Below are 22,352 nucleotides of genomic sequence, written 5' to 3' on the forward strand. Positions count from 1 at the left end.
TTTTCATATTTATGAAAAACCATTTCTACAGTGATTTCTATAACCAAAATAATAAAAATATATAAATAATTGTTTAAAAGTGCTTTGAGAAAAGGCGAATTAGAGGAATAACTAGAGTGGAGAAAGAGGCACATGTAGAACCAGTGATAGTGTGGATGAATTCAGGATCCTGCAGTAATCAAGTGTCACAATTGTAAATTGGACAGAACCCCAAGTAAGTATATTTTTCTGAAACTCATGAGGATGCGAAGTCTTAATTTTAGAATGCAGATAATGTATATAGTTTATCCATTATTTACTTAGAAAATGGCAAGGCTTTCAGATATGTTCTTTATGTCTAAAGCCTAGATGTGACTACAATAACAGCTGGAAAGCATAGCTCCTTTTCTTTAACAGAATTGAAGTTACTACGTGGTTGCAAATATTTTCTGCCTTAGATTGGCTCATGCTCACTATGAACTTCAGCTGAGAGTTGCAGAAAATGTGGCTAAAACCTGGTTTGGGAAATATTTTTGCTTTTTCCTTCCCTGCTTCACTGTATATCCACAGTGATTCTCAGTCATATTTTCTGAAACTCTCTAGTGTTGGTTATTCCACAGCTTTCTGTAGCAGTTTGAGTGTTTAACTGTGTTTGCCACAAAGAAATTCTTCCTTCCATAAGCTAAATAGTCTTTGTTGTAATTTTAATTTATTATTTCTTTTCCTAGAAAAAAGTGCACTGCGCACATAAAAAAGTGACAATGACTTTTTTTCCTCTCCCTTCAAAGCAAACTAACTTTTCTTTGTTGAGCTACAAAGATATTTGCAGAAAGTTTTCTTTATTACCTCTTGTGTCCATTACATACCCAGGACTTTTTTATCATATCTTCCTTCTGTTTTTTTGTATTCCTCTTGTGCTTGACCTCCTAATTAATTCATTAGTAAGTTAATTTCTTAGTTTAGTAAGTCTCTTCCTGTCCTTGCTCTGCATCACTGTTTGCAGCTTTTACCCTGGCATAAGTTTCCTAGGAATTACCCAAACTTTAGCTTTCCTACCCACTTATTTCACTGCTAGATAGGAAATTTCTGCTGTGTTTCTTTCCACAAAAAGTGTTTGGGGTGTTAAAAGCTCATGTTACTTGGGTGATTCTCATACTCAAGAAATGTCTCATGTCTGACATGTTGATGGTCTGTGGCACGTTGCTACTCCATTCTGGACTTCGGTGGGGTGTATCCATGTACACATTCCCTTCTGCCTTTCTTAGGTTCTTGTCCAGGTCATTGCTGTTCATGCTTCCCTGTTGGGTTCCTGTCACTAATCTCTATTGACTCTATTTTAAAACCTTCTTAACAGGATTAGCAAGCTGACATGCAGAAGTTCTTCCTTCTCCAAAGACATGAATTCCAACCTTGACCAACAGTTTAAAAACGAGACTTTTTAGTTATCCTCCTATCATTTGTCTGCCAAGAAAGGCAGTCATTTCCAGGGATTGCCTCTGCGTCTCAGGGGCCTTTCCTGTCAGCTAGAGGGACCAGATGTAACACAACATTTCTCTCTTCCTTGCCTGTTTCTGCAGTCACTTGTATTCTGCCTCATATCTGGTAAGCAACAGGACAGTAGCCTGGTTCAGTATGCTTCTGTTAGCATCCGGCTTTAGTCTCCTGGCAGGCCATGCAAGTACCAAATTCACAGGTGTGCTTCCTATCTACCTTGATTGATTTGTGCATTTAAGACTTAGACACACTCAGTATCAGGCCTGAACTTAACTCTGGGGCCATTGATCCACGGTATTTGCTGAAGTCCACAAGGGCTTTGGACTCCACAGGGAGTCCAGACCTTACCTGCACAGGTCTCACGTTCTGTTGCTGTTGGCAGTGATATTTTTTTTTAACTCTTTTGTACCTAACCAATGTGGAGTTTTGCATTTTGGAACTACAGCGCTGGCTGAATAACAAGACATCTGCTGGCAAGTGGGACAGTCTTCAGTGGAGTTATAACTAAACCTGCTACCTCACTGTTGCTCCATAGTGTTCATGACATGCCAAAACTGGTACTGATCCTCTATAGCTAAATCAGCCAAGGCCATAACAGGCTTACATCCTCTGCTAATGATCAGCAATGACATGTACTATCTACAGTCCACCAGACCAAAGCAGTCCCCATCTAAAGAGTAGCTGGGGATGACCTGCTGCCACCAGAACAACTCAGATGGAACAAGCTGCTCTTCTTCCCAAGGGCTCCTCATGCTGTGGCTTAGATATGGTGTTCTTGTGGCAGCAGCCCGCTCCCCAATGGAGGGTCTCTCAAGCCTTTTGCATCCTTCAGCCTGTGCCTGTCCTATGATGAGAGATGGGGTGTAGAAAATTTCAGAGTAATAAATCCAGTGTGTATTTCTTCTGTCCTCAGGAAAAGGAAAGACAATGCTCAGAGATGGCTGTTGCTTGACTGGGCTACACACAGCCCATGCTCAGTCATTTTAAATGCTTGTACATTGATTGTAAACACCAGGTATCAGGCAGAAGTTGCCTGTAGTCTCTTTTCTAAAGATAAGTAGCCATGCTGTCTTCACCAACCACCTTGAGATCATACGTCTTTATTTTGTAATAATTGCTACATTCTTTATCTTTTTGTGGAGTTAACTTGAAAGTGAAACAGTAACAGACATTTAAGTGAATGCAAATTAAATCCTTCATATATGCAAATAGGGATAAAATTTAACATTGTTTGTCTGCAGCTGCATGTGGTTTTTGGTTTTTAGCTGAATTGCAAATTGGCTTTGGTAGCTCATTTGCATAAAATTTTAAATGTACATTAAACAAATTACAATATGATATTATTTAATATTCATGTGCATTTGATTAGGGTATTCTATCAGCTAATCTTAGTGTGTTTTATTTAGCAAGGTGAAGTGAGGTTGAAGTGTTTGAAAGCTCTTCAGAGTCTGTATACCAACAGAGAGTTATTTCCAAAACTGGAGCTGTTCACTAATAGATTCAAGGTAAGAGGAAATAAAATTTTTGGAAGGAGTACAGAAAACAAAAGCATCATCTGTCTCATGCTGTTGCGGTCTTTGAGTCATGTATATTAAATGCAAAAATAAACTCATTTGTTTGTGACAGGGATTGTAACTGCAGTAGTAAAACTGTATTACTAAATGATGAGATTAAGCCAAATTCATTTTTACAGTGTTTATTGTAAGATTTGTCAGGCTTGGCCAGCATGCTTACTTATCTGTTTGTATTATTGATAGTTTATAATTATCATCATTCAATCTGCTTGTACTTATTTAATTTCAGATTTATTGAATTTTAAGGATGTGTACTGTGTGTTTCACTCAGTCTGAAATACATCTGAAAGTAACAGCCTGTAACAAAAGATTGTTTGTATGACAGCTTTTTAGCTGAATATGTGCTTGTGTTTGGAGAGAGAGATACTTCGATCTGCATCACAATATTCTGTGATACAGAATATTATACAATAGAACACACAATGAAATACCTTCCTGCTGCAGAACAGGAGATTACATTGGTCTTTTAGACAAACCCCTGAGCATGATTGTCCTGTTCAGAAGATAAGTACTGGAGAAATATTTTATGGGGTTTTTTACTGGCACAAACGCACTGACTTTTTTGCTTAGTATCTTGATGAGAACATGGCTGTAACTCACTTTGTGGCATGACTGCTTTGTTTCATGAGTGAGGTGTTTGGAGAGATGAGTGTGGAAATATTGCCACTGCTTCTGTTTGATTTAAATACTCATAAATGATTATACTGTGCATAAGACTTAAAAACTTCTCACTATAGATTTTTATATCGTTTCACTGATTTTGTCTGTCATTGCAGTTAGTATTAACTCCTCCAGTTTGATCTAGGAAAGCACAGAATGTAGAAAACTTGTCATGTAAACAATTCATAAAAACATAATGGTAATCAGCCTTTTACCACATTCACTTGAGATGGAGAAAGAAGTGCTTCTACTGCAGTAAAGTCTAGATATTAAGGAAGGATTTTTGTCCAGAGTGATAGTTATATAATAGATTAGGCTCTTTTTTAATAAATTTTCTTTGAGATTTTTAAGGCCAGATTAAATAAATATGTGTCAAGGATGGACTAGGTATAGTTGACTTTAAAGTAGGAGATGAAACTATGTAATTTTGTGAGATCGCCTGAGGGCCTGTGTTTTTCTCATGTTACAAACCTAGGACTATTTGCAGTAAAGACAAAGTTTCCTCTCTTAGAAGAGTACCTGGCAAACACGTTCAGACCTCAAACTACTTCTGTAATACCTCCATAAGTCTGGTTTGCTCAGGACAACCAGAAATACTAGTTAACTCTCCAGAAAAATGAACCATCCAACTCTGATATTTTTATTGTTCCATCTGTTTGGACCTACAGATTTCTTTATATTTGCTCCTTCTGTAATTCGATTTATTTTGAAATAGGCCACTAAAACTGTCACGGTCTCCATATCTGCTCTCTACTAGAAAATGTGCTGGATGTTTCTCTCTTAGCCTCCCGTAATTTGTTAGAGGAAATGCTGCTTTGTGACTGAAGTTGTCCCATCCACCAGCAAAACTTTCAAGACAATTGAAGGCACTTTGAGAAATAGTTACTCAGAATGTTCTTCAAAAAGCCACAGGAACATAGAACCTTTAAATACTTTTTCCTGGTTTTTTTTTCCACTGTGTAAACAATTTTCTTTGTTAGAAGAGGTTAGGTTAGCCTGGGCATTGCTGCGTGGTTTAGAATGGCACAAAGAATTTTCATTTCTGTCAAAAAGATGAAGGGAAGCTCTGTTAGGAATCCTTGTCCTCTGTTCCATTAAAGCTGTTTTTACTACAGAAATCTGTATCATGCAATAAATTAGAGAAAAACTAAGCTCAGAGTCTCTGTGAGCCTCAAGTAGAGATAAGTATAACATGATGATTTATCAGTTTCGGTTTGCAGCCACATCAAGAGAACAAAAAGCTGGCATTTCCCAAATGCCTGCACTTGGATTTACAGTTATGCTGACAGGGATGCGGCCTTTGGCATCAGGATGGAGCAAAGTTTCAAATTAATGCTTTTCGAATCTGTGATACATTACTTAAATGTCTTGCCACCACAAACTCTACCACCACCCCCTGAAAAATAATTGAGCTAAATGTCATTTGCAGTTCTATTGCTGCTTATTTATTTTTCCTCATCAGACTTTAATGGAACTGCACAGTTCAGCTGCTGTTCAGCTCAATCCATTCAAACTGTCAAGAGGAGTCTCTCTAGAGATCTTCTAGCTGTTTAAAGTATAAATTAATTTGATCCAGAATTACTTGTGCTGGGGTGTTAATATTTCACCATCTTCCAAATAGCTGTGACAAGGATCTAATAATGTCACTTCTCCAAAGGAAAGTGTGTTCTTTCCAGCATTTGTTTGTGTTTCTAGGAGTAGATGATATGCTAAAAAATAAGCTTTATCCAAAAAAACCCCCAAAGCTTTGTCCATTGAAGAGGAGACTTTTGTTTTCCATCAAGAAGTCCTGTCTGATGCAAGCATTAACTGGAGCCATATGGAAAAGCTGCACATTAGCTCTTTTGCAGTCAGTGCTAAAGACAAGACACCAGCAAATTTAGGCTCAGCCGTTTAAATTCCCGTCCCTCATCTGTGACCCTTTGCAGGACAGTGCTGTCTTCATCTCCTAGGAGGCAGAAGGAGATAGATTCTCTCTTCAGCCAGCCTTGTTCACAGCCTCATATGTAATTGCAAACTGATCTTCACAGACAGTGAAAATTAATATTTCATGTTCTTAATACAGGTCTGTGTCCTGTTCTACTGCTGTACAGCAGTACAGGAAATTTTTGTCATAGCAGATTGAGCAGCTGGGGCTTGTAACTTACTAAAGCACAGACGCTACGCTTTCCTGAGGCATTAGGTGTTCAGGTCTCACTTTCAGAGATCCTGGTACCTGGCTGGCAGGTGCCATCACACAGAAATGCTGCCACCAAGGTAGAGAATAAGCAAGTGACACATCCACACTGTTTATTTTAAGCCTGATGTTTCTGGGGAAAACGGAGAGGAGGGAGCAGTCTTTTTGGATAAGAAAACGTTGCAGCATCAGTCAGCTTCGAAGTCCAAAAGGACTCCAAATTCAGAGAGTCTCTCTTGCTCTGTAGGCAGGAGAGACTATCCCTTCCCTTCTAGGCTTTTTTCAGAGATGTAGGAGGAGTTTTATACTTGTGTGCTTACTCCTTCATGTGCAATTAGTTCCCTCCCTGTGGTATCCTGGAGTTCAAGATACACTTTGAGGGACTATATGAAATTCCACTGAAACTTTTAATATCAGTATCTCTGGCTGTTCTTTCTCTTGATGTTGTTATTAGTTGTCATTCCTTGGCCAAGACCTTAGGAAAAATAGATAGCCATTTTTTGTCTTGTCCATACACAGAATTTCCTGCTTGGAAAGTCATTTCACTGCTTGAGCCTCTTAACGGAGTTCTTAGAGTCTCTAAAGCTGTCTAGATATAACAAGTTAAATGTATAGGATTTGCCAAGAACTTAATGGCGATTGATAGAGGTGCATTCAGTCATAGTGACACCAAGTATCTTTACAGCCTTGGTTTTGTTGAGTGGTAACGCTTGAGAAAGCCACAATGTGTTCTTTACATGCTATTCCCAAATTTCAATATTGACATAAGCATCAGTTGCTGGAAAGTCACCTTCAGCCTTTAAATGCCCAAAATATTAGAGAAAAGAGGTGAAAACCTTTATTTTGTCCTAATTTGTTCTTGGTGACTTTCACTTTTGTTACCTAACACTTCCCCTCTTTCTTTTTAGTCCCTAACTATTTTTTCACATCCAAAAATGCCATATAGCACCTAGCCCTTCCTGAAGTAGGTCAAGCCAGAGCAATCGAGTTTTATTTTCAGATGGCCCAATTTCTTTTCGTTAACTTGATCAGTCAAGCAGAAAACATCAAGACATATTGTATTTTTATGGATGGATAGAAATTCTCCCCAGATAGGAAGGACAACATAGACTAATTGCATCTATTTTCGGTTGACAGTAAGCAATCTGAAACTAAGGAGAAAGAAACCCTTAGGAAGACTGTTCATAACTGTAGGGTCCTTAGAAATTATAAAATCGTCAGATTTGTCTGGAAGGTGGTGTACTTTTCTTCACTAGAAAGAATATAGGAAAATACAAAGTAAACCCATGGAATTTTCTACTTTCCTGTGGAAGGTCTGTAGCATAATTCTTGAGATCAGCTTCAAACCTTAAGATGTAGCCAGGTATAAAGGCCACAATTTGACAGATAATACACAGGTGTGACTTTCTTCACAGTATTTCCAAGTATGTATCTGTGCAGCATTCATTGCTCTCAAATTATTTTCCAGGGTGATGAAATGGGACAATTTTTCTGCTGTTATCCAACCCAAGTGCATTCTTTTTCAGGAAAGAATTGTTAAATAAGACCAGTCCAGAACAGTGCTTCAACTCCAAAGCCTGCTTGCTTGCTTCCTAGAAAACACACAAGGATAAGGATTGGTTTTTAAGCAGTTATTCTCATTCCTGTGTACTTGCCTATTGTTCCATTGTGCAGATAGCACACAGCTTCCTCAGATGTACATGAGATGGTTGAGTCATACTGAAGGGCTTTCATGTGTCTAGTTGAAAGATCTTTATCCCCAAGAGTATCTCTTTTGTCATCTGTGGAATTCTTCATCTGATAGCTGTTTGTGTGTTTCTGGTTTGTCACTGTAATAATATTCCTTTTCAGGATCGCATTGTATCAATGACACTTGATAAGGAATATGATGTAGCTGTGGAAGCCATTCGATTAGTCACGCTAATACTTCAGTGAGTATTTTTCAAAACCTGTATATTCCCTTTGAAAGTTACCTAAAGCAGAAATATGTAATTGACTTGATTTCTTTGCTTGTGTAATGAAGTGAATCTGTTACTTTACACTTCCTAATATCTAATCTAAATCTCCCCTCTGTCAGGTCGAAGCCATTCCCTCCTGTCCTGTCACTACCTGCCCTTGTAAAAAGGTTTCTTGTAGGCCCCTTAAGGTATTGGAAGGCTGAATTGGAAGTGCAATGGATGCACTAGTAGTCTCAGTACATCAATACATTTTTATACTTCACCTACTCTATTCCCATGAGATGAAATATTTTAGCTTCATGGCCATATTATTTTGCCTCTGTTTTACAAACAGATGTGTAGAATTTCTGCATTATGCTTTATACCCAGTGGCTTCACTTTGAAGATTGTTTTTGAACATGCAGAATTTGGGTGAAAGATCAGACTAGCCTTTCCTCTTAGTAAGGAAGTCTGGACTTCACTTTTTTTATTTATGGGTCACTCTGTTTTACAGATATTAGAGTTGTAATATTTGTAAGAAAAGAAATCTTGTACCTACTGTTACATTTTTGAAGCAAATGTAACAAATATGGTCACAAAGGAGATGTAGAACATATCCTCTGCATTAATAGCAATGTTCAGGAACACAGTAAGATTTTAGGTCAAAAATTATCTAGTGCACCTGTTTTTTTCCCCTGTTCCGTTTTCTCTTTGATGAGAGATGCATGATGAAAACATAGTTAAATGCATTTAGCACCAGAAGAATATGGGTCACATTGAACAGCACAGGGCGATGTTCTGTCAGGTAGGAACTCTGAAAAGATGTCATGAAAAATCACCATGGGGAATGACCAATGAAAAAGTATTTGTAGTGTGAAGCCAAATGATGTCCTGATACATAGATGTTTCTGACAAGTACTGACCAAACAAGGAGGGAAGTAATATTCCTGTATGCAACAGTGGTGGTATTTTGATATCATTGATATCAATATCAGTAGCAATTGTTCTGTGGGCCATAGCATTTTTCAAGAATATTGCTGAAAAATCGAAGTTTTTCTGAGTTTCAGAAGTTTTTCTGAGTTTCAGAAAACTCACACACAACCTACCTTGAGATCAGAAACTGCAGAAGCCCCAACTATGTTATTTGCCTAAAACAAGGGTAAAAGGTGGCTTGTTCTTGTCAAAAAATAATTGTAGAAAATAAACTTTTTATCATCTTTCATCCAGCAGAGCAGGGTATGATCAGACTCAGTTCCTTGATGTTGAAAATGAAGTCTATTTCTAGTCAGCTCACTAACTACCGTAAAAGTGATGGACAGTTTATTGTATCAACATTATTGTAATGCTACATGCACACTGTGATTCAATCCTAACGTGATTATGTGTTGATTTGGTTGATGGGTGCACAGTGCTAGTTCTGTGTCCCAACTTTGTGACATGATCTGGTTTAGTTTTCTACTGCCCATACCCAGAGCATTTCTGTGCTTTCTCCCATTGGTGAGGCAGTTTTATCTCATGGCCCTCTCAGCAGCTGGAAATGGGAATATTTCTTCCTGCTCACCAGGCCAGCAGAGAGGCACCTCCTGCCCCACAGCACACAAGAGCTCATGGGCTGTCATGTGAAAAGGCTTTACTCCTGAAAATGGACTACGCCGTTTTCCCAGGTTTTCCTGGGAAGGCAGGTTTTCCCAGTCCCAGATCTGAATACTTTAAAAATTAAAAGCTTTGAAAGCAAACAGACATTGCTATAGAAGTAAATATGTCTAAGCAAGTAATTACATTTTCCTCATGTAACATTCTAGGCTTTTTAGTTTAATAATACTTAATAATGAATGTTTAGCGTGTTGCAATATGTGCATTGTAGTTAGTGTGATGGTCTATGTAATTAAGCAGGGCAAGATTTGTAAGCAGGGATGACCTTTTTTTTCATAATACTGTTTTGTATATATATATTGCTACAACTGGGAGGAGGAAATTAGACAAATTTCCAGCCTTATGGGCCCTTTAAATATCTCTGTATTTGGAAATTGAACCAAAGATCCTTGAAGTCAGTGTTCAACCATTTAGGATTTTGTATGAAGGAAATCAATCTTGCAGCTGTCAAAAGTAAGTTATGAGAGGCAAGGGAATTGAAATAAAACATGTTTTAGTTCAGGTGTTACTTTCTGACTCTTTCAGTGGAAGTGAAGAAGCTCTGTCAAATGAAGACTGTGAGAATGTTTATCACTTGGTGTATTCAGCACACCGGCCTGTTGCCGTAGCAGCTGGAGAATTCCTTCACAAAAAGTAAGTTCTCATTTGCCCTGGAATAAGACCAGATTTGTGAATGCTTCCTAGTGGAGGTAAGATGAAAAGAAGCAATGGAGTGAAATATCCCAATGTAGCAAATTGGGAATTTAATTTAAAACAGAGATTTACTCTCTTATTTAAATTCAAGACCTAGAAACTTGAAGAAACTGAATTCACATTTTTCTTGCTCTACAATTCAGATAACGTTTCCTAACTCCTCAAGAGTTAAATATACAAAGACTGCGTAAACCTCTAAAGTCTGTTTAAATCCCACAGCTCTTGCTGAATTACTATTGTGATAATATATATAGGGCCTACACATCCCTGATGTCTACTTGCTAGGCACTCATCCTTTTTACAAAGTTTTAAACCAGTTTATTTCAGAATTGTCAACTTGTGAGGGGTTTATGTAGTAATAATTAAGAAATTTGTTTCTAAACTCACTGACTTCCCTTAAAAATATATTACACTTGTGGTTACATCTTTCATGTACCCACTCTGCCAAAAGAAATGAGCTACCCTTTCAGTGTGAATCATACTGCTTCAGTAGCTCTCACCAGGACATTGCCACATCACAGCAGTTAACTGTTTGTTTTAGGGTTTCCATTTAAAATTCTTCTAGCAGTAATTTTATTTTTTCCCCTCATGGGTTGTAACATTGGAGTTCTTTAATATATTTATAGAGTATTTATATCAGAATCCAGGTTATCTAATTTTTCATGCCAAGATACATGATAGGAAAGAATTATAAAAGCATCAACTTTCCGTTGTCAGTGTTCTAATTTTCTGTGGTTTATTAGTGATTTAGAAGTCCACATTGTAATTGTAAGCTTTCATTTGTGGATTTCTGGAATTCCATCTTTGTGATCAGGCATTGTCTGTTTCAAGGAGGTAATTTACAAAATTCACTTACATTTGATTTCGTACATAACATTTTACAACATAGAGGAAAGGGTTAGGTTCTTTTTAAAAGCATACACTGAAATTCCTCTGTTAATCAACATGTGACAAAATAATTCTAAAAAATGCTTCAGAAGGTAAATGAAGACATATCTGCACTTTAGTGCACTTAGTGTAAAGACTTCGTCCTAACTTTTCTTTACAGTGAGATACTATCCTGTGGTACTACAAGTGTGTCTCAAAGTAAACAGCATTGAGGGAAGATTGTCCCATTCCTAACACTCATTTTTCTCTTGGTTTTTGCTAAGACATAAGAGCTGGTGCTCCATTTAAATAAGTTAGAATCTCCTCGAGGCATTTGAGGTGGGATTTATCTCACCTAATTTAATATGTTTAAATACAACTTTCTACATGTAAGCTAGTCATTAGAGTTTCTCTCTGTAGTTAGCAAAGGAAAGCAAATAATACAGAGGATCACTGACTCAGTCCTGAGGTGAATGTTTTAAGGTAATTCAGCAATTGCAGAGGTGCTCATTTCTTACCTATTAAGATAAGAAGGGGGAAGAGGTGATGTGTTCAACTAGAACAGGTTTGTGTAACTCATCCTACTCTTCAGTGAATTATAGTAGTGAAATCACTTTGTGACTGGTTTCACCGTGAAAGCAGGAAACAGTTTTCAAAGTTCTCAAAATAAAGCAATCATTGGAGCAACTGTAATGTAGGCACATCTGAGATCTCGTTAAGCTAGCAAATTTGAGCATGGAGAGTAGTTTGGAATTAGCCATGCATCAAGAAACTCAATGCAGGAATAAACCCCCACATAGTTTACTAGTAGCTTGCTTTATCCTTTATGCTGCTGCCTGTGCATGAGGTTGGTTGTTCAATGGGATGTCAAGTTTGTTTATACCATATCCCAGTCAGAGTGACTACAGTGAAGATACAACTTTTGTTCTTGAGGCAATAGCGGAATAAGTGCTAACATCATTGTAAACTCATTGGGTAAGTTAAAGTTATGTACCCATTGTAAACATTGGGTAAGTTAAAAATGCAGAACTATAAAAATAATGCAAATATATAAAACTGTGAAGAATCCTTCAATATAAATATGTTTTGGAGAGCTGCTTCCTGTGTGAAATTTTTCCAGCCCTGTGGGCTTGAAGACTCTGAAGATAAATTCATCTCTTCAGACAGGTGGAGGTCATGTCCTCTTTCCATTGAACGAGATAGCTTGAGATACTTTCACTGTGTTTTATGAACAAATATACTATATAAAGAAAATGCTATTATATTATTGCAGAAATGAAATTTGTTTTGATAAACATGATAGCTCCTTTTGCTTATTTGTAGACTGTTCAGCAGACATGATCCCCAAGCTGAAGAGGCTCTAGCAAAGAGGAGGGGACGAAATAGTCCAAATGGAAACCTTATTAGAATGTTGGTTCTTTTCTTTCTTGAAAGTGAGGTAAAAGAATTCTTCTAACCTTCACATGTTTAATAAAACCTGAAACTTTAGTAGTGATGTATCCACATACAGTAACAAGTTCTTTCTGGTTTTTATTTCATCATTTCAGAAATACTGTGTGCCCTTTACCCTGCCCCCCATTCTTTTTCATGGTTTATTTTGCTCTTGCATGTCCCCAGTATGGCATTTCTGGTAGTATGATGGCTACTAGGATTCATTGCTACATAAAAATGTAGCTGGTTATTTTTTGAGAGAACTATGTAAGGAATATATCTCTGGAGTTACTCTTAAAGGAGTAAAATAATTTGAGCCAGAACAGAACAAAAATTGCATAATATCTCAAATTATTATTAAAATCAGAATAATTCAGAATGGAAAGGACCTGAGGGTCATTAGCTCAAAGCAGAGTCAACTGTGAGATTAGATGAGGTTGTTCAGAACTTTATACAGCTGCATCTTGAAAACGTTGGAGGATGGAGGCTGCAAGCATACATATGATGACATTAAGTGTTTGATGAACCCATTCAGGATGGGATTCTGCCATAGTTTATAAAGATAGCATACATGGGAAGTTTTGTGGTAGACATACTAATAGTAATTCAGGTGGGGAATGGCAGTAGAGTGGAGGGAAAACTTGAGAAGATAAACCATCAGGTATGGGATGCTCTGAAGATAGAGGGGGAAAGGTTTAAAAATTATACATTTGATTTGGTAATAAATAGATGGCAAAGGAAGACCGAAAGAAAGGAATGACAGGAATGTTTCAGGGCAGAAGGGAGGGTAATATATTTTGTGTAAAAAGGAAAGGTATCACAATCAAGTATTTTAATTTTTATGAAGCCTTGAACAAGACACTTGATTGTGAGAATGAGAAGAAACGCAATGAGAGATGCTGGGAAGGAAGGATAACGTTTAGACCCAGTGTTAATTTTAGAGACACCTTTATAAACCTACAGGTTAAGTCCAGACAAAACATTACTTGTGTGAGCATTCAATCTGCTATGTGAATGTATTTTTAGGTCCAGCTTCTTAAAAATTTATAGTGTAATAGATCATTGTGTATTTCAGAGAAAAAGCCTTAAATCTGAGTGTGTGTGATTGGGAGTTACCTAGTGTTAATCATGTCTGTCCTTCTGAGGGGAAAAGAAACTTGGCTTTGCTCCCAAAGCCGTGGTCAGCAAAGTGCCTTTCCAGGCAAGCCATAAGCTGCTCCCCAAGATCACTTCTCTCTAAAGACCAGTTTTTGCAGTTGCTGTTTTTGAGAGATTTGTTAGAAACAAAGCAGAATATTGTGTCTTCATTTTTAATAAAGACTTAGAGAATTGGGAGCTTCCGTTTCCATAGGACTGGAAGATGTAAGTGCTGCAGTCTGAGAGGGTGCATTCAGAAGAGGGAACAGGTAAAAAACTGTGACAAGCATCAGTAAGCTCTGTGACACAGGACGTTTTGCCCAATGCTGTCAGAAACACAAGAGTAGGTAAATGTACTGACACCTCCTTCCTGACAGTCTTAAGTGTTTTCCAGTTAAGGAATCAGTTCCATGTCTGGCAAGCAAATCAGAACTGCATGTTGTGCTTGTTACTTTTTGATAGAGGTTAAAGAACAGTTTATAAACCAGTAGAAGCGTATGGATTATTTTTCTCACTTTACAACAGTTGCCTTAATTCACATAAAAACATTTTTTGTGGTTAAAGTTAGTGTTAATTCTGTACCCCCTGAAATCAGTAGGGTTTCTGCTACTGGTTTTGGACTATGTAGCAGCATGTATGCAAAATAAATGCTTGTTGAAGACACATATTAGCTCTCTCTTCGTCCATGTCTCGCCATCTCTCCTCGTCATTAAGAAAAAGAGAGTAAGAAAGTGAGGAAAGCTTCTAGGTCAAAACTCTGAGAAGGATTTTTCGCAAACAAGCTGCTTTATGGAAAAGAAGCTTAATTTGGTTTTATTCCATTTTCTGTTAAAATATAGCCTCATTGTCATGCAGTTATATCAGTCAGTTGGAAGAAGATCTTCCACAGTTAGTTTCAAACTGAATTTTCTTTCCAACTAACATAAGAGCACATGCCCAGGACGTTCTCCATGGCCAAATGACAGTGAAAGTTGAAGAAATGCCGCCTGTACCAGAATGCTGTACTCATGGTTGCTTTGGATTTTCTAGTTGCATGAACATGCAGCCTATTTGGTGGACAGTTTGTGGGAGAGTTCTCAAGAGCTGTTGAAAGACTGGGAATGTATGACTGAATTGCTCTTGGAAGAACCAGTCCAAGGAGAAGAAGGTATTTGTTTAGGCTCTATACTTTATTGCTATTGCATAATACTGTTAATTATTCCTTAAAAAGATGTTTCACCCTGGGTGATAGAGGTATTCATGTTGTGGTTTGCTCAGAAAGCCTATTTAAAGAGGATTTTCATTTAATCCATTTTTAATGCACTTCGTTTCAAAAGCAGCATTTTTATACTCTATTTTTCATCTTGTGAAGTATGCTGTACTGTGGTTCCCTGATATTAAAGGCTAGGATTACTTCTTGTCTGAATGTTTAAATAACAAGTGTATACATGAGCTTTTCAATAAATTAAATAGCTAACAGAGTTTTGAACAAACGAGCACTTCAGGTGGTGGTAATTATTTTCCAGACAATGTTAAAACCTAATGAATTCTCAGGAGGAAAAAAAGAAAGGGGATTCTTTCGCCTTTAGTTTTGAATCTCCTTTCACTAACCATAAATCTGTGTGCACAAGGTAGCCAGGGAGGTTGCTGGCAAAGAGTCCCTAATGGTAATGAGTGTCATTCAGGAGCCTCTAGAATCCTTCAGGATTGTCCTAGTTCAGGGACCTTCACAGGTGGTTGAAGAAACAGTGCACTCTTAGTGGTTCGTATCACGATGTGCTCATCATCTCAGTGTTTCAAAATCTGACGTTTTGGCATCCATCTGCTATAAGTGTGGTATTTATATGATAATTTCCTTAGGAAAGTAGGCACTTTGGTTCTTCGCTTATGCATAGCCTAGTGGGTTTTAATCCTCTAGATGTGACCAGAAGAACTTCCCAAAGAACAGAAATAATATTTCATGATAGTGAGAATATTTTATAAGGAAGGGATGGTTGATAGTAAGTCACTCTCTATCCTCCATGATGCTCTTCATTTTCTAGATTTTTGTTACATTCCCCTTTGTTCATCTTTTTTCTAGATTAAATTTCTCTGGACTTCTTTAAGTTCTGCTGTATCCATTTTGAGATGATGTGAATGGTAATTCAAAGAACAAGCAAGAAAGCCTTGGGTTTAGAAATGGGACAAAATGTTGTCTCTGTTCTCTAGTCCCCGTGTTTCACAACTGCATTCACAGATTTGCCTTCTTTAAGATGTCTTGCACACACATCAGAACTGATGTGACTTGTTCTTTTCCCTCCATAGCAATGTCTGACCGGCAGGAGAGTGCTCTTATTGAGTTGATGGTGTGTACAATCAGACAAGCTGCTGAAGCACATCCTCCAGTAGGCAGAGGCACTGGCAAGAGAGTAAGTGGTACTGCAGTAGGTAGCTCAGACCTGTGTGTATTACTACAGTGACATAAAAAATATGTTTACATACCACAATTTGATGCTTTTAAAATAGATTTTTATAATTGGCATTTCCTGTTTCATGTGAACATACTTGAAGAAAAATAGTAGAAATTCTATTTCTGGACATGTTTAGGTTTTTGTTTCTCTGTTTGATTTGGGGTTTTGTATTGCCAAGTAATACAAATTTTACAGCATGAAAATCTTTATTATTATTTAGATAGTCTGTTTAGCATATCCCTTGCTTATCCTTGCAATGTACACACATCTACAGCCCTTAACGTTAAATCTAGATTAGAATTGAAATCTAGATTAGAATTGAAAGTGCGCAGGAATAGAACAAGATTACCTTTGTCTTCCATAGAAAAGAATGTGCTGCTAATACGGATGTAGAATTTGCAGGAAAAGCCAACAGTATCTTCATCATGAGAGCAGTTAAGCCCTGGAACAGAAGCTGAGAGTCTGTGCAGTTTCCATCCTTGGCAGCTTTCAAGAGCTGACTGGGCAAAGGCCTGAGCACCCTGGTCTGACCCCTGAACTGGGTCTGCTTTGAGCAGGAGGATTGGGACTGGGACCATCCTGAATGCATCTGTGGTTTTATGTATCTGTTCTCTTTTGTCTCTTCCACAGAGTGCCCTAAACATTTAAGAATGTGATATTCTGGCCATGTTGCAATCTAGCTGCCTCTTTGATTTATTTTATAGTGACTGGAGATCAGTGGAAGTCCATTCCTAAGGCTGGGCATGGACTTTTAAGCATTTCAGTCTAAGTCACAAGGTCAGGGTGATAACAGCCTTTCATCTGTATTCTCCATAAATTCAACATCCATGTTCCAAAAGAGTCCCAGCTTCCCAAACGTACTTTCCTGATTTTTGATAGTCTCCCTTTTATTTAGGTTAGGCTAAAATGAAATAAACCCATGTAAACATTTGGTACTTGTGTTAGGTTCTGTTCCGAATAATCATAACTACTTTATTGAAGAAAGCCACAGACTTAATGAAGGTGAGATCTGGAAATACACATAGCATTCTTCATTCCTAAACTACATGCAGTTACCTAGCCTATGAATTGTTACAAGCTAGCAATTAATAAGCAGATTAGCCTCATGTGCAGAAACAGCATCCCAGGAAAAGCTCCAAGAAAGCACCAATTTAGACATGCTTGATGCATCTAAATTTATAAAGCATATTCTAATAAATTCCTAATTTATTAAAACATATCTCTATGTGCAAACTGTCCTAGCAGGCAGAGCAACCTTTAAATTTAACAAGAATTTCATGTTTGTATTTTCTATTTGAAGCACCAAATACTGTTACTATCAGCTTTCCAGGTATTTTTTCTATATCAAGAGGTCTACATTTCGGTTCACTTAAGTTGGACAAATTGCTTAGTCTTAGTTTTCCAATATCTATATTTCTTTAAAGCTAAAGAAAACATTTCAGTAATTTCACCTTCTGCAGGATGATAAAAAGAGCCTTGAGACCATCCTTAGGGACCCAGATTAGTTCATGGCACCACTGAATAGCAGTATTTGGTCACCAGAATATGACTGTGTGGTTGTCCCAGCTGCATTTGCATTGCCTTCTGGCGAGCTAGCAGCTTTTGCTGGCACGCTGGTGCTGCACTGCAAGTTGGTACAGGGATTGCAGCTGCTGTTGTATGTATCCAGCTGTGTGCCGTGTACTATGGAAGTGGTTTCTTAACCTGGTTACAGATCTGTTCCACTTCACTTCCATGGTTGTTTTGGATTTCTGCTGACAAAATAGGCTACCTTTCATCCAAGAATGTGTTTTGTTTCCAGCTTTTCCTCCTCACTTACAGAGAGATGTAGGTATGACATTTAGCTTTTGCTTCTTTTCAGTTAGATCATGAGTTGTGGGATGGTAACTGCAGGGATCTCTGACTTGTCAGTTGAGGTTTGTCATGTTCTCATCTCTTGCTAGCATATTCTCCGAGTTGAAATGGGAGCAGATTTCTAATTGTGCACTCACCTTCTTGTGAAATAGTTTCTTCTCTGACTTCAGCTTGTAACCCTTATTGTGCAGTCTGGCAGCTTTGCTATACATAAATCATTAGCTAACTTGAGTATTTTATTATCATTATTTGTTTTCAAAAGTATTCTCTCCTTTCTGAAGCCACAAAGCCAGATCTAAGCTTTTATGAAGCATGCCATTTTGATTATTGTCTCTCTGTTCACTGTTTCAAGGTGGTTTTGCTATGACAGCGTTAGTAGCATCGGTGTATCTGTCACTGAAATTTGTAAATGAATTCTGTGAATTTGGATTTATGTTCTCACTGAGAATTACGTTCCAGTTTAGAGATGAGGCCATGAATCTACTAATGAAAATCACTGTTACAGTGTGGTTTTGGTTTTCTTAATTATACTTCAGTTGCCCTGAGGTTTTACATTAACACAGTGCTTAATGTGTGAAAGCCAGAGCTCAATTCGCTTGGAAGCAATAGCAAAACTTCCATTGACTTGGGTTGTATTTGAATTTCAATCTTCAAAAAATGATGATGTGTTGAGACAATATCATGCTGGATAATATGATATTTTCCTTTTCAATCACGGCTTCCTAGGACACATGGTCCTCCCATTTAATCACTCTTCAGTCCAAATGTGTTTGAGTGCCTTATTCCCTCCTGTTTTGATTTATTAAAAATATACTTGCATGGATTTTTGTTTGTAATACAAACTTCAGGAAAAAAAAATGAAAGCTATATGCAGAAATTATATTTATTTTAGTTATTTTTGGTTGCTTGCAGGTCTTGACAGCAAAAGAAAGAAAAACTCAGATAGATGACAGAAATAAATTGACTGAACATTTCATTATTGCACTTCCTATGTTGCTATCAAAGGTACATTTTTCAACCAAAGAAACCTCTTGCTGGTATTTGCAGTTATCTTTAAACTTTTTCATTCTGTAGTGTAGGTATTTATTTTTACTTCACTTATTTTTTTTATTTTATTTTAATGATGTTCTAGTATTCTGCTGATGCCGAGAAGGTTGCAAATCTCCTGCAAATCCCTCAGTATTTTGATCTGGAAATCTATAGCACAGGCAGAATGGAAAAGGTACAGTACATTGGGCAAGAAGTCTGGGTGCTTTCAAGTATCTGGTTACTATTCTAGTCTCACAATAGTGCGCCTGCATTTTGCATATTAGTAATCTAACTTTGATTTGGTGTGTTCTTTGAATGACTTTTTTCTTTGAGTTTCATTGTTCAGGTGAGGTGAAAGCTGAACTTCTTTTCTGATCTACAGCATCTGGATGCCTTATTGAAACAGATTAAGTTTGTGGTGGAAAAGCATGTGGAATCAGATGTTCTCGAAGCCTGCAGCAAAACCTACAGCATACTCTGTAGTGAAGAATATACAATCCAGAACAGAGTTGACATAGCCCACAGCCAACTTATTGATGAATTTGTGGATCGATTCAACCATTCTGTAGAGGATCTGCTGCAGGAGGTTTGTTTTCTTAAAATTAGTTTAGTTAGACTGCCTAAAATGCACTACAATAAACAGCAGAAAAACATTCTTACCAAGTCATTGAATTACCCATCTGAAGATGTAGTGCAGCAGTAGCTATTTCATAATTATTTGGAGCAATATCACTGCGTAGAAAATCCTTTGAACTAGCCAGTAAGCCTGCAAAACATTGGTGCTGTAAAACAAAGACCATGGGACAGTCCTGCTTCTGAAAATGTAGTTTAGTATTTAACAGTCCACATAAGAAGTTAACTGGATGAATGGTTGAAAGCTGATGTAAAATGCAGAGAAAGGCGCATTTACATTAATGCTTGTGGTGATTCCAGTTGTCCCAAATGGATTCGTAGGCAGCAGGATGAAGCTTGGATTGTGTCTTGAATGGAAGAGAGAATTTAGTAAAATATTTATAATGGCATATTGCAAGAGCTCTGGAAAGAATGAAATAAAGATAGAGGTCTAAAACCTGGAGGTGCCTGGGAATTACTTGTAAGAATGCATCCTTCAAAATGCGTAAGACAGAGTACATTAAATAAGAACAGAAAACTTACTCATTTTTTTCTTGCTTTACATCTTTTTAACTTTGTGTAACATTACTTAATTTGCTGTAATTCTCATGCTTTTTAAACATAAGGGCTGCATAGATCTTCCTCTAGTCATGCATTGCACTGTGACAGATACATTTAGTTTTTTATGTAAATTTATAGTCTTAATTTCAGAATTGCACATTAAAGAAAATAAGCTTTTTTCCTGTCTTTAATATGCCACATAGATGTATACTGTATATATGCCTTGTCACACTGCAGAGTAAATACAGATCTTTCTATTGCTGTAGGAATGTACATGAGTAAAAAAGGCAGTGCATGCAGGAAGCAAGCACTCCACAACCCAGAGGAACAAGTGGAGTCACTGTGCATTCTTTGATAGGATACATTTACTTTGCTGTCTACCTGTCTGCTATTTTATATGTACTTTCTTAGGAACTTCTTTAGCTGAACCTGGAAAGACATTGCAGAATTTGTGCTACATCTCTGCCCATCTGTTTGTGGCAAGAGAATCCTTTCAGCTAATGCCACATTACATGTGTTAGCCATTTGTTTTAGTAGATGGATAAAACACTTGGATAACTGAAGTTCCTTGCCCCTGGCCAACAGGACCAAAAACTTCAAGGCAAAAAACTTTGGGAATCTGTTGCTGAGTTGGGTAGCAAGAAGGGCTGGAGTGGGACTGCCAGCAGAAAGACCCAGCTTCAGAACCAGCCAAGTTCTCCACACCAGATGCCCAGGAACTGATCACCATAAATATCAGCCTTCACTTTTTTCCATTGGGACCCACTGACAGAGGTTTAGGAACTCTCTTTTGGAAGTATCTTATTTCAACTTTTTTTACTAAGACAATTTGCTGTTCAGTTTGCATAAAATATTAGGATGATGATATTTTTAAACACCAGAAAGGAAAAGAAATAATTTAAATGGAAAGTTTTGATTGAATTGTGCAATATTTATTCTTGGACTGTTGTTTCCTCAGATTTGTAAAATCTAAAACAAACGACCTTCCCTCCAGTTCTGAATGTATGTCAATCTGTGCACATAATGTGATTGTCATGCATTATGGGGTGTAACACAGTGAGCAGCAATGAAAGATATGAAAAGAAAGACATTTTTCCACTGATAATTTTAAAAAACTTGCTGTTGAGATCTGCTAGTGTCTGGTGTGGAGAGTGGCAAGTGTTTGACTTTGTTCTTGCAGCATTTTCATCAGGTGATGGTTAAAACTGATGATTCAGTCGTTTTTGCAAAATCAGGTAGAACTCAGGTTTTATTCTTGGGAATTATTTCTGCTGCTGGAGAATACTGATTTGAGTATTAACACAGTGGTACTGCTGAATATTGTCAGATGATCTCACTTATTTCCTAGTGCTGTGCAGTGGTTATTTAAATATTATTGTTATGGAATCTAGATAAAAATCACTGGAAAATTTGGAGACAGTTGAGCGTCAGCATAAACCCTCAAAGAAGTCTGCTCCCCCTGTGCAGTAACGTTCTCTGCTGGATTGCTGAAGTCTAATGGATTTCCTTTCATTTTCAGGGAGAAGAAGCTGATGATGATGATATATACAACGTGCTCTCCACATTAAAGAGGTTAACCTCTTTTCACAAGTAGGTGATTTTTTTCCCCTCAAAAATTTTATCAGTGAGTATCAGTTAATGTTTAGTGTTAAGAAATGAGAAAATATATGGCCTGAAATATGACATAGAGATTGCTGGAAGATTAGTGGCATTTGTGAGTATAACTGTTTGGGTTAATCTGGGTCCTTGCTTAGTTAATGCTATTACTTTTACAGGTTTGATTTTCAAGTGGTATACTATCCCTTGCACTAAATACTTTTACACCTATGAGTGTCTTACTAAAAGTCCTGTTCCCCTGCATGGCAGACAGTCAGCGCACAAGGGACGCTTCCTCATCACAAGATGTGAGAGGTCTTGCATCTGCCACCTCTGTTACATAAATTATTTTTACTGATTCACTTTCTCTTTTCTTTCTGTGCTTAGTCTTCACTTACCCTGAATTCTGCATTGGATTGTTGTACAAAATGGCTCTGAAATATCTACTGTTTGTTTCCATTCAACAGGAGTCCCACAGAGAACATTAAATCATTACTAATTTCCGTAGAGCAGCAGACTGACACGTGCAAATTAGGTTCTCGGTCTCCCTGGTAACACGCTAGAGCCACTTCTGCCTTTCCTGAGAGGACTGGTGAAAGCTATAGTTCACATCCAAAAAAGAAGCACAAATCTTAAAGCTTTTCTGAGTCTCCCATATATATTTTTTTTC

General features: G+C 37.5%; 1 protein-coding gene across 5 annotated transcripts in view; it reads left to right on the top strand.

Moving 5' to 3' along the window:
• The window catches only part of STAG1 (stromal antigen 1), a 190,526-nt gene that overhangs the window by 121,564 nt on the left and 46,610 nt on the right, over positions 1-22,352 (top strand). For all 5 annotated transcript variants that reach the window (XM_030494156.1, XM_030494152.1, XM_030494155.1 and 2 more), the window contains exons 11-20: positions 2,880-2,978; positions 7,735-7,814; positions 9,999-10,106; positions 12,357-12,471; positions 14,631-14,748; positions 15,885-15,988; positions 18,797-18,889; positions 19,017-19,106; positions 19,296-19,499; positions 21,606-21,676. In XM_030494156.1, the coding sequence (XP_030350016.1) occupies positions 2,880-2,978; positions 7,735-7,814; positions 9,999-10,106; positions 12,357-12,471; positions 14,631-14,748; positions 15,885-15,988; positions 18,797-18,889; positions 19,017-19,106; positions 19,296-19,499; positions 21,606-21,676 (1,082 nt within the window). The remainder of the gene's footprint in view (positions 1-2,879; positions 2,979-7,734; positions 7,815-9,998; positions 10,107-12,356; positions 12,472-14,630; positions 14,749-15,884; positions 15,989-18,796; positions 18,890-19,016; positions 19,107-19,295; positions 19,500-21,605; positions 21,677-22,352) is intronic.

This window comes from Strigops habroptila, chromosome 8, assembly GCF_004027225.2.
Source record: "Strigops habroptila isolate Jane chromosome 8, bStrHab1.2.pri, whole genome shotgun sequence".
Taxonomy (NCBI): Eukaryota; Metazoa; Chordata; class Aves; order Psittaciformes; family Psittacidae; genus Strigops; species Strigops habroptila.